The sequence below is a fragment of the Rutilus rutilus genome (genome assembly GCF_951802725.1).
Source record: "Rutilus rutilus genome assembly, chromosome: 14".
NCBI classification, from domain to species: Eukaryota; Metazoa; Chordata; class Actinopteri; order Cypriniformes; family Leuciscidae; genus Rutilus; species Rutilus rutilus.
Window position 1 is genome coordinate 24,390,857 of NC_140219.1, and position 13,382 is coordinate 24,404,238.

General features: G+C 39.1%; 1 protein-coding gene across 8 annotated transcripts in view; it reads right to left on the bottom strand.

Moving 5' to 3' along the window:
* enox2 (ecto-NOX disulfide-thiol exchanger 2) overlaps positions 1-13,382 on the bottom strand; it is a 260,770-nt gene that overhangs the window by 66,802 nt on the left and 180,586 nt on the right. For all 8 annotated transcript variants that reach the window (XM_084429442.1, XM_084429439.1, XM_084429438.1 and 5 more), the window contains one exon: positions 10,387-10,518. In XM_084429442.1, the coding sequence (XP_084285568.1) occupies positions 10,387-10,518 (132 nt within the window). The remainder of the gene's footprint in view (positions 1-10,386; positions 10,519-13,382) is intronic.

The following is a 13,382-nucleotide window of genomic DNA, read 5'->3' on the forward strand; positions in this document are numbered from 1 at the left end:
CATAGCCACTTTCAAGAAACGGCTGAAGACGCATCTTTTTCGACAGCACTTGATCCAGTAATACTGACACTTTCTCTTTTCTTCTATAAAATAAATGAAAAATAAATAAATAATTAGCATGTAGTCTGCTAAATGAATAAGTGTAAATGTAAATGCAATAAAACAGTTAAAGGGGAATCCAACACGGACTTCTGAAGCAGCAATACCGAGAGTAGAGGGTATGATATATATTGATGTCACTTTGAGTTTGGTTCAGAGGAACAAATCACATGGGTTTCTTCGACAAATCAATGCTGATCAAAACTTGATGACGTAATCACGTTCACCACGGAGCCTCTGATTGTTAAACGGAGACAAAGCATACAGACTGGATTAGCGTTCAAAGTTCAAAAGAATTTAAGAACAATAGTTATTTTTTATCTGTGGGCTGCTGTCTCTGTCTTTAAGGGTTAATGTGCCTCGCGGCAGCAGGTGCAGGACTGCACATGCCCTGGCACTGAGGTAATAGGCAGCGGACTGATGAATTATGGAACCTGCTCTCGGCTGGCACACAGCACATTAAGCAAGCTGAGAAATTACAGACCTGTTCTCCAGGAAAAGCAGCCAGTTAAAAAATTACAGCTAGAAAATATATTTATTCATAGCACCTATAAGATAGATGATCCACACAAACAAACGGTCTCTCCTGATAAATAAAACGATACGTTTGTTTAGAAACTGATCTAGTATAATCAGAGGTAGATTGATCAAATACACACAGTTTCCCCACCGCGGGATCCTCTATAAATCAGGATCAGGTTTAGATTAAGGAAAGGCAGGGGAATATCCTAGGGCAGTAATGCTTAACAGAGATTATTTACATTTGTTCTCAGCGCAAAGCCCAGACAGGATTTTCTCAAGCCTGAGGAATAAGAGATGTGGGGAAAACACCCATGTTTTCTTGTCTCAGCTCTGTTAACAACTACTCCAGAAGAAAACTAACAATTGGCATGGAGTAGTTTCTTAAATGAGAAGATATAGGCTACAGCATCTTTTAAATAGCTAAGCTTGACTAAAAGTGGGGGAAATCATTGGAACGGGCATTTCCTTGCTCTTTGAAACAAGGCTGCATTTACACTGCAAGTCATAATGCATCTGATCTTTTGACCATATCCATTTTTTTGTCCCGCCTGTTTACATTCACTTTAGGGCTTATTCACACCTGGTTATTAACATGCGTTTTCTGTGATCGGATAGCCATCCAATCTTGAAAAGATTGGTGTGTAAATGCCCTCCGAAATGCTTTTGAGACTGATTTAAATCTGTCGCTCAGACCACTTCAGTAGGTGGTCTGAGATGCATTCCAGGTAAAACTGGACAAATGTAAATGCATGTAGTAGTGGAAACCACATATGTAAAGTTTACTATGGAAGCTGGTTTCTGCCATGGAATAAAAAAAATAAAAAAGGTAATTGTGACTTTTTATCTCACAATTCTGACTTTAAGTCACAATTGCGAGTTATAAAGTCAGAATTGCATGATATAAAGTCATAATTGCGTGGCACACAGGCACGTCTGCTTTATAATACAACATTAAAAGTCATCTTTGTGGACAAGAATGTCACCCTCGCATTATGGTGGTTTGGAAATCAAATGGAAAATGGATATACGCATTTAGACGTAGGACAGTTGTCCAGATATCGGATATGTATCTGATTTAAAACCACATTTGAAAGTGGCTCAGATCGGATGCGAAAAAATCGAGTGCAACAAAATCTGATATGTGTCAGATGTGAGTAAAAAAATCTGATTTTTGTGGCAGTGTAAATGCAGCTTAAGAGAGTTTGGTGTTCTGTATCAACATACTCTAATTCAAAACACAAGCTTCCTCCTTTGTCCACCCAGATCTTTTATTAAAACCAGGCAGTGGTATTGATGTCACAAACAGAGTACATTAACACATGAGCCACTCTCCCTGCTTTCACATATCTAGAAACAATGTTTTGATTGGCTGTAACACATCTAGGCACGTGACGTCATCGAATGAAAGCTGAAGCTTTTTATCACGGTATTGAATTACATTACAAAAACAGGTCAAAAAGAAAAGCAAACTTCAGCACTGTCTTCTTAAAGGGATACTCCACTTTTTTTGGAAACAGGCTCATTTTACAACTCCCCCAGAGTTAAACAGTTGAGTTTTACCGTTTTCGAATCCATTCAGCCGAACTCCCGGACTGGCGGTACCACTTTTAGCATAGCTTAGCATAGATCATTGAATCGGACAAGACCATTAGCATCTCTCTCAAAAAAATGACCAAAGAGTTTCGATATTTTTCCTATTTAAAACTTGACTCTTCTGTAGTTACATCGTGTACTAAGACTGACGGAAAATGTAAAGTTGCGATTTTCTAGGCTGATATGGCTAGGAACTATACTCTCATTCCTGCGTAATAATCAAGAAACTTTGCTGCCGGACCATGGGTATAGCGGGCGTAATGATATGACGCAGCGCCTGAAAATAGTCCCCAGCTCTGTAACTTCCAACGTGACCGGGACTAAGTTTGTCTAACCTATTAGACCTATTTTCAGGCGCTGCGTCATATCATTACGCCTGCTGCACTCATGGTACGGCAGCAAAGTTTCTTGATCTATGCTAAGCTATGCTAAAAGTGGGACCCCCCCAGACCCGGAGTTCGGTTGAATGGATTCGAAAACGGTAAAACTCAACTGTTTAACTCTGGGGGAGTTGTAAAATGAGTCTGTTTCCAAAAAAAGTGGAGTATCCCTTTAATAACAAGTTTAATAACTGTTTTTTCAAAAAACAAAAAGAACCTTTATAATTTAAATACATTAAAAACATTCACAATAAAAATGTAAAAGAAAATAAACATGTTTCAAATTGATTTAGGTGCAAAAGAGCACAACTATGAAGAATTAAAATGAAGAATCAGAACATTTTTGACCAATCTCTAGATATCTTTTCTCAGCTGGCATGTTTAGTCCAGACTAAAATATAAAAAATTTGAAAACAGTTGAAACGACTAGTGTAGTTGTGTTTAGTGCAATTTAGTGATTCTGCTGAATATCTAACAGTGATCATCTTCTCAAATTATGCAAGAGAAATGGAAAACACAACCAAACAAAATTCATGGCAAAAAGCAAGAACAGCTTTTCAATTATTTATTGTAGGATTACTTTGAACGTTTTAAATATTGATGCTGCACTGGAATGCGAGTTGGATATACCACTAATAATATGCAATACTTCTAAAACCTAGCTTCGCTTTGGGCAGCTGCATTAAAAGGCAGCCATCAATCAAAAGAGCAAGAGAGTCAAAAAAATCAGGCTGGCATTTAACAGCGAAGAGCTGCTGGCGACTGGTGCCTGCTGGAGAGGAGGGGTCTGCCACGCTCTCCACCTTCCTCTGCAAACGTCCCTCTCAGCAGCAAAGCTAAAGAATGACACAGTTACACCCCATGAGGCATGTTGGCTATTCTCAAATGAGGCATCTCCAAGTGGAATAAGTCAGCATGTCTTTGTGGGAAATCTGAGGCTGAAGATCTGCCGTTTCACACCGCAATTCACCCCTGACGCTGGCAGGGATTCTTGGGGCAGGATTTTACTTTACCCCACTATACCTAGCGCAGAGAGCCAGAACAGTGCATTAACATACTTATTTTAGCCTCAAAAACAATCATTTTCCTAATTTCTGGGACAGCTGTTACCAAATAAACACCAGATGTGAATAAAGCAGCTCCACACATTTAAAAACAATACATTCATTATATGTTTTAACACAAGTTTACTCTAGTATAACGGTGAGTCAAACAAAGCCCTGTGTCAAAAACTGTGTTTAACTGAATGCATAATAAAAGTTAAAGCTCATATGTTACATTAAAACTCTGGAAAGTGTTGTCTAAAGTATTAGAGGGCCTTGATGAGGAGGAGTGAGAATGGCAAACAAAAGCTAAATATGGATACAGGGTTGTATTGACTGTAAATGTTCTGCTATACCAAGTATTTTTGAGACTGAACTAAATCACTACATTAGAGACTGACTCACTTTATCTGCTAAATCTAAATACTCAGTAAATCATTTTTAGATGCTTTCTATTCAGACAGTGAAAAATAGTCCTCTCATTTCAGCAGCAGAGGACATTGATTCCCCCATGACTACTGCAGGCTAGTGGATATTGACTGACAACTTTGAAACAGGAGCTGTAGGTTGCATATCAAACAGGCCATAAAATGACAGGTCAAGATCAGTGAGCAACGTTTAAGCATGGGTTCCCATTAAAAATCATACAGCTGGAGAATCATGCAAAGAACATCTGTATTTAGCAAGCAAGCATTTATCAAAATGGGCTCTGCAAAGCAATATACAAATTAGAAAAGAAATATGCAATGCAGCAAAACTAAAATATAATCTACAAAGCTATGTACAATGCAGCCACCCAGATTTTGTTAAAAAGGCTGTTCAGGAGAATTAGAATGAATACAGTTTTGGTCACTTAAATTTCAAATTAATAAAACAAATTTATTTTGCAAATGGCCAAATGAGTGCAAAAAATGTAATGTTTTATATGCATCACTGTATAAGATTACTTTCATACTGTATAAGATAACCTACGTAAAAAGTTATTAGCAGATCTTTAAGCATCCAGTGAAAAGGCAGACATGGATGGACAGAAAGACTATCTATCTATCTATCTATCTATCTATCTATGGATAGATAGATAGATAGACAGAGAGATGGATGGATGGATGGATGGATGGATGGATGGATGGATGGATGGATGGATGGATGGATGGATGGATGGATGGATGGATGGATGGATGGATGGATGTGGGGGAAAATGTAAATGTGGCTTTAAATCATGGTCATAAAAGAGCCAGAGCTCAGCTGGAGACTGTTCCAGTTAGCTGTCTTTCCTGATGATATTGATCATAATACGAGCTCCCTATGAATCCTGTGGAGCTGCACAAGTATTATGCATCACAGAGCAGACCCACAATCCCTGCCTAAGGAGAGTGGAAATATAGAGCGGCATAAAAATATGCTGTGGTTAAGGCCTGTGGACCCCCCCAAAGAGCAATAACACATATCTCTTTGATGCATTCATAGGAGAAGTCATATTTATATAGATAAATGAAGAGTCAAGAGCAACTACACTTGACTCAGCCCAGAGGTCCCCATGAGCTGAGATCTTCGACAGCAGAAGTTGAGAAAATACTAAATAATAAAACTTAGAATAACAGTAGACATGGAGGAAGATGTTTGCAAAGGCACAGGAGACTCTTGTACACAAACGCTAGGAAAGTGAGCTAAGCAAATGAGTGCATACTACATCCCTGTGAATGGAAAGTCAACAGAAGTGGGAAAGTTTACATGTTCTTAAGTCTGCTGTAACGCAGTCAACATTGGTAGGATTTACAAAACACCTTCTTACTACTTACGAGACAGCCATTTCAGAATACCAACATCTCCAATGCCGTAATCCTAAACAGTGTAGCTCAAAATGGTGCTGTGTTGACATGGTCCGGGCATGAGAATATTGAAGCAATACTATTCCAACGCTTGAGAACAGCTGGTCAGAGATTCTGAATAATTAATCACAGTAAAGTGCAAGCCAGACTGTAGCCAAGTGAAAACACAAAGTGCAGTGTACTCGTCCTGAATACACTGTAGTTACAAGGCTGAGTGATATATTGAATATTCACAAGGGGTGTGGAATATAAAAAAGAAAAAAGAAAAAAAAAGAAAACAGTGGTGATTTTGTCAATAACAATAATTAGATGCTATTTTGCCAAGTCTGTTATTGAGCTGGTGCCTTAGCTGTCAAGGCCTGTCGTCGACAACTAACTCCAGAAGTTTTTGTTATGGTTTTTTATAGTCTGTGTGGTGGTTAGTTCACAGCAGTGACACAAATTAACTAGGGGACAATATGTGCCCCATTTAATTGATCACCAGGGGCATTTCTACCTTTATAAGGGCTTTTTTTTTTTTTTTTTTTTTTTAATTACTAGATGAATACATCTTTTATGTTAACAAATTAAATGGTTGGTCAAAAAACAATAAGGTTTCATTACTTAAGATTAGTTGACTACATTAGTTAACTGGAACTAATAATGAACAGCATTTATTAAAACTTTGTTAATGTTAACTTCAACATTTACTAATAAAGTATTAAAATCAAAAGTTGTATTTGTTAACATTAGTTAGAAGTAACATGAACAAACAATGAACAGCTTTATTTTTGTTAAAACATTAACAAAGATGACCAAATCCAGAAACAAATATATTGCTCATGTTAGTTAATACATTAACTAATGTTAACAAATGAAAACTGTTAACATTGTAAAGTGTTACCAAATAAAGTAATATATTAAGCCACTATAGGGATGTTATCAGTCACATGAAACAAAAGTCTATTTTGGTCTACAAAAGTAGCAAATAAATGACGTGACAAAGAAATGACATTTAGATACATTTACAACTGCATAAATACTACTACAAAATTTTCTGAATATGATTTTTTTATTTATTAAAAATAATTACATTTTTAAATCTGAAACTAAAACTGACAAGTAGGCGGTGTCAAGTCCCAGTCATTGAATCATTCATTTATTTTTATTTATTTCAAAACGACTGATTCATTCAGAAAGGAAGCAAGTGACTGTATATATGAGTGGATTATTGAATCATTCACTCAAATGATTAGTTCAAAAACACTGCTGTGTTGTGTGTTGTGGAGACACACAATGGTTCTGCTCTAGCTTGGTTTGGACTAACTGATTAATTGGCAACAATTGCTGATACAATTAATTAAAACTTTTAATTAACTGTAAATATAATCACCCTTTTAAATAATTTCAGAACAAAAGGATACATATCAAAAGTATTTCTTTAGCTCTCACACAGTCCTTGTAGTTGCTCAATAAAAGTGTGATCTGGATTTTAAAAGAGACACACTTTATCTCTGTTGATAATGCCATCAGCTGTGCGTAATGGAGGCGGGATTGATTAAACGGTTGGCTGAATGGACTACTCAGTGTCACATTCATAAACATATGACTCCACACAACTTGCTGAGGCAGCAAAGTCCAGGAATGGAGTGGAGTTTGAGTTTTGGAGACTGTTAGGATGTTGGAGGCAACAGCTGCTCCCACTGTGTGATTAATGAGGTAAGACTCGAGGCAGACAGTACTGCCTCTTCCCTCTACCTCCAATCAAAATACAGCCTGAGCCAATGCCTACTGAACATAGCGGGTCATAATAACATCATGCAGACCTAGCTTCTCCCTGTAGCACGGTGGAAAGGAGCGATCAGCAAAAAGCTGCAGATCAACGGCTGCATACAGTATATTACATTTACATTTTACATTTAGTCATTTAGCAGAGGCTTTTGTCCAAAGCGACTTACAATTTAGGACTAAATTAAGCAAGTCATCGTGAAGAGGCAAAAATAACGCAAGAAGTGCTCAAAATACGGAGTTCAGGCATTGGTCAGAGTAGCATAAGCCCGATAAGGGAGGATTAAAGGAAAAGGAAATAAAAAATATTTAAAAAAAATTTTTAAAAATTTTTTATTAGGTTAAGTGCTCACGGAAGAGATGAGTTTTCAGTTGTCTTTTGAATGTTGTCAGGGATTCTGCATTCCGGATGAGGGTGGGGAGATCATTCCACCAGCACAGAACCGTGAATGAGAATGTTCTGGAAAGTGATTTTGTGGCTCTCTGTGATGGAACCACGAGCCGTCGCTCGTTGATCGATCGTAGGCTTCTGGTAGGGATGTAGACTCGTAGGAGCGAGTGAAAGTAGGAGGGAGCTGAGCCTGTGATAGATCAGGCGAGTGGTAGCCAGTGCAGAGAGATGAACAGAGGAGTGACGTGGGCCCTTTTGGGCTCGTTGAAGACGAGACGAGCTGCAGCGTTCTGAATCATTTGTAGAGGTTTAGTTGCACATGATGGAAGTGCAGCCAGAAGAACACTGCAGTAATCAAGCCTAGATATGACCAGGGCCTGGACGAGAAGTTGTGTTGCATGCTCAGTTAGGAAAGGCCTGATCTTCCTGATGTTGTGCAGAGCAAACCTGCATGATCGAGCCGTCTTTGAAATGTGGTCTGTGAAGGTCAGCTGGTCATCAAACATTACTCCAAGATTTCTGACCGACCTTGATGGGGTGATTGATGCTGACTCTAGCTGGATGGTGAAGTCGTGCCGTAGAGACGGATTGGCAGGGAGGCAGAGAAGCTCAGTCTTTGCCAGGTTGATATTATTACTAAGCAGCCTAAGAAATCAATGATTAGCAAGAAAAGAAAATGGGATGAGCAAAGTAGAGAAATATCTATATGCATATGTGGCATATGTGACCCGCTGTGACGCCCTGATTCGAGGCCTTCATCTGTATTCTTCGAGTCCCTGCCAGGCAGGAAGCGAGGGGAGGCAAAAAGACTCCCAGAATTCCCCACGGCGGGACTGATTAGAATAAAAGACCCACAGTACTGGCGGAACGAGCTTCTGGGAGCCAGGACACATTAACAGCACTAAGAGCCGTTTCATTCCAGCTCATTGCATGGCTCACAGATCAAGGCTCCATAGTCTCTCTGACATAAAATCGCCATCAGCATTTCTCTCCTCCGAATGCCAGTCTATAAACCGCAAGGCAAACTCCATAATTTGCTCTAGGGCGGTGATCTCACAAACGGGAGCCTGAGACGTTTCGCGTGGCGGCGACGTAAACAGTGCAAATTAAATTTGATAGGAAAATAGTGTAGGTGGCTAGAGCATCCCCACGGCCCACTTCATTTGAAACATGCGCCAATAGCGGGGTAAACCCGTGCATATATATCTGCGACTGCGCTGCTGCAAATGTGTCTTTAAATAAGATGAAGGAGGTGATTTACGAAACTCCACAGAGAATCGATTCTAAAACCCGAGGAGAAAGACACATTCCCGTATATACTGCAACCGGTGTGTTTACTGATAAATGCAGCCCATCATTTTGAATGATATTGGAGAAAGAACAAAAATTAGATGTTTGCTGCCTGTCGGCGGATGACCCGCCAGTGTTTTCATTTCACCGTAATGAAATCCATCAGTCTTGCAGTTGCATTTCATTCTAATCTCACTGGAATTAAATAGACGCTTCTATGGCATTTTTTGACTCCTCACCTTTTGCGTTCCAAGTAATAAACGGTGCAGTGCAAAAGAGAAATGCATTCTGAAATGAGCGTTGTGGATGTGTGGGTTTAAGTGACTCATGCGCACCAGCTGAGATGTTCTGCGTCTCCATCCAGCTGGCATAACGCAGCCTCTGCTCAGAGCGTCACACAACCATTCCTTCACATTGTGCTGCCGACTAACCAGTGAGATGAAAAAGCCCTGAAACTAATTGGCCACTCGTGTTTGAAGTTTTCACACTGGTACTTTCACACTCTTGCTGACTCAGTTGAGCTTCTGATCAGGGAGAGAGGCCCACAGGATGCATCAGGCTCAGTCTCTGCTTAATACTGCAGCAGTGGGAGGTAGACTAGCAAACATCCATCAAACTAAACCTTTAACTATATCTTTTGCACTATAAATCTAAAGTCTGGTCCACACTGTAGCTTATTTTATCCCAAGGCAGGTCACTTAGAAAGGATGGGTCTGTCTGACCGGCACATAATACAACTAGACCATGGTTCAATTTTTATGATGATTATGGGGTGAGTACAACTGAAATCCATGACATAAAAATAACAGACTGGTATGAAAGAAAGTGTCAACTGATTCAAATAATGACACTGCACTTTCCATGGCAGTAGAGGATAGTGTTTTTAACTAAAACGATAAAAAACTGTTAATTGAAACAAGGCTGAAAAAACATATAACTATTAGATTAAAAACGTTGAAAATAAAAATGGAAATGAGAAACGTTCAGTTGGCCATTAAAGAAATAAATACGTTTAACTGAAATTGTAATAATAAGAATAATAAGAAAGCTAAATAGAAAAAAAAAAAAAAGACAATAGCACGACAAAATTCCTACACCTAATATTAAAGCGAAACCTGAAAATATAACAATAAAAGGTAATTCAAAATATCAATAAATACTAATAGTATATAAATAATACTAAATTAAAACTGGTAAAGACAACATGACGACATTAGCAGAAAATGTCATGCATTAAAAAGTCTCTGCAAAAGTGAGGCAGAGAAAAAACTAAATAATGTGTTACAAGTAAGTGTTTTCACAATATCTAAAATGTCAGTATTTGGAATTACCAGGTTACACTGAAGAACTAGCTGTTGGATTTTTTTGTGAAGCTTGAGACATTGAATTTCTGAAATAAATATTTTTTAAACACAAAAAATAGTCAAGTTAGCATTGGCTATGGTAAGTTAGTAAGATTTGTCATAGCTTACCTGGCATGATAGGTTGGCCAGTTATGCTCATGGGGGGCATTCCCAGGTTGTTCATGGCAGTAGCCCAAGCATTAGGGTCCGACATGGGCATCGCTAAAGAGTTGGAGTCCATGGCAATATTTCGGAGCCCCTCTGAGAGAGAGAGAGAGAGAGAGAGAGAGAGAGAGAGAGAGAGAGGGAGATATATGGGTTTAAATTTAAAAGTGTTTGACTCGTACAAAATACACAAAGGACACATATTAAAATGCTGAAGAGGAACCTTTTTGAATCTCCAAACCTGAGTGTAATTATAATTCCTGTCTGGAAAGACCTCTCAGTGATGAGGCTGTTACTCAATTAACCCATTTAATCCCACTGGTCACATCAGTGACCATTTTTTTTCTTTGAAGTTGAAGGGTCTAAAAAGTTGTTGATGTACACCTTTCAAAAGACACAGAGAACCTTTCTGAATAAGTAATGGCACATGCTTTCAATAACAGTTTAGAAAACATGCAGTTTGATTCAATGGCCTATCCATTCAGGGTTAAATGTGTTAATATACTGGTATTTAGTATGTAAATATGTAATATATGGGTTTTAAAAGTCTGAGCTGACGACTGGAACTTAATAAAATGTTGAGAGAGGCGAGATGTGATGTGTTCGTCAGTTTAACACATTGGGCACCAAACTTCTTCTGAAAACGAATTTATGTACGATTAACACAGCAGAGGTGCCAATAGCACATCATCACTTCAGAGAAAACAGACTGCCGTTTTAATAAGACTGCCAGAGGTCTGATAAATGTCAGCATTGCCCACCAAAAGAATGAATGCAATAAACAGAGAAATAGAGTTCAGAAAGTTCCCATATCTGAGGTGTGACCACTGGGCTTACAGTGTGTGAGAGAACATGTGGTTCCTGCACGGAGTGGGCGGCAGTCACGTGGATGTGAGGAGATCATTTCCACGAACTATTGAGAAAATGTCTTTGTGGTTGGTCAGGGATTTATTAAACAGAGTTAATGGAAAAACAGCAGTGATAATTAGTTCTCCGGTTCTCCAGAGGGATATTAAAGGGGGGTTTGGTCAAGCATCTAAAAAGAGCACATTTATTTAGAACAGAAAAAAATGACCTTGCCAACCCTTCTCTGGAGGATTTACAGTATCTTTTAACATTTAAATAACGCCACATCATGTCTGAATTAACATAATTATACGTCAACAGCTTTCACTCATGATTAGTCTCTATGACAACACTATTGATCCATGAGCGGCTTTGCTGTTAATACATTTATATTTATTCACCTATTCACTATTTTGCAAAAACACTGAAACATAAAAAAAGTGAACATAGTAAAGGACACATTGACTAAAATAAAATGACGGAGCTACTTGCAGAACTACCTTTAAACGTTGAAGGGCTGCCATTTCACAGAAGACTAAATAAGTATAAGCATCATGGCACAATGGTTCATGTGCTTGTTGTCTCCTAATTAGGACCAAACATAGATAAGTATTAAGGGTCAGATTTACTAATCAGGGGAAATTAGCATGAGCGCGCAATCCCATAAAAGCACCGATGGGAGTAGAAAGTTCTGCTTGTGATCTACTGACAATGCGCACATTAAAGTGTAAATTGCAGGTTACATTTTTCACGAAGATAATGCAATGTGTTTATTAAACATAAAGATGAGAACCGCCCACCATTGTTTTTTATACCAAAATGCTGAATATAATATGAAAAGTTGGTTTTAACCGCTCCCGCTCCCTTCCACTAGATGGGGCGTGACGTCATAAGAGGAACTCACTAGTAGAGTTACCGGCATAGTCAATAGTACGCTAGCAGCTAAATGTAATTACTCATGCATTAAGTATGGTACTCTTCAATGTTGTATTTCTTTGAAAGCTATAGATGCCTTACATAACTACAGAAAAGTTGGTTGTATGTTTTATTTGATAAAAAAATTATGGATAAAATAACTCAACTTTAAACATACTCGTGTGTGCTGACTTCAAGGGGACCGTGATCCTGCCTGAAATGAGAATAAGCTATTCGCAAAACAAACGGGTTCAGGCTCCGGGTTCAGGCTCCGGGTTCAGGCTCCGGGTTCAGGCTCCGGGTTCAGGCTCCGGGTTCAGGCTCCGGGTTCAGGCTCCGGGTTCAGGCTCCGGGTTCAGGCTCCGGGTTCAGGCACGTCAGATCAGCCGGTCGCAGGTCGAGCACTAAACCTCACGGCTGCACATACTCTCCACTGCTGATTCCATTGGGTGGCATAGCCCACACAAACACAGTGATGGGGACATTGATCTCTCTTTTTCTTTTCTGACAATAAACATCGCTAATTAAATCGTGAGAAATTGATAAAGCGTGGATTGAGGAAGGGTATTACGTGACGTTTGAGGTGTCGATGAGACTAGCGATTGGTGCCTGTGCAGTGTGTGCATCTCTACAGCTCTGATTTGGACTGACACCATGTAAGTAAATAATGTCTTCAGTCGTTGTCCCTCCTTGCTATTCTACATGACGGCAAGATTTTGAAAAGACTGGCTTGTTCCCTTATATTATCCGGGTTAAGTTTGCACCAGGCTAGCCTAGACTAGCTCTAACGTAGCTACTCACCAGGACACCTGGCCAACCCTCCACTCATTCTCCTCACACCAAGCATTAGTAACTCTTTGAGTGCCATGGGTCCTGGCAATTTCCTCCCCTCTCTCACGCCTGACCGGTTAAAAATTGTAGGGCTGTGGTCCATAAAGAATTGCGAGTTCCTCTTATGACGTCATCACCCAGTTACTGAAAAAACACGCTACCTTTGAAGAAACCCCAATAAATGTTATTTTAACGCATTTTAAGACAGAAACAATTAAATATATACATATAGAGCAATTTAATTTACACATTAATTGGCTGTGGTGGTTAACCTGCAACTTACACTTTAAAGAACACAGACCGGTCGGATCATTTCCATAATGACCAAAACAATCTACTGTAAGCCCGTCTATAGGTCCAATGGCGGT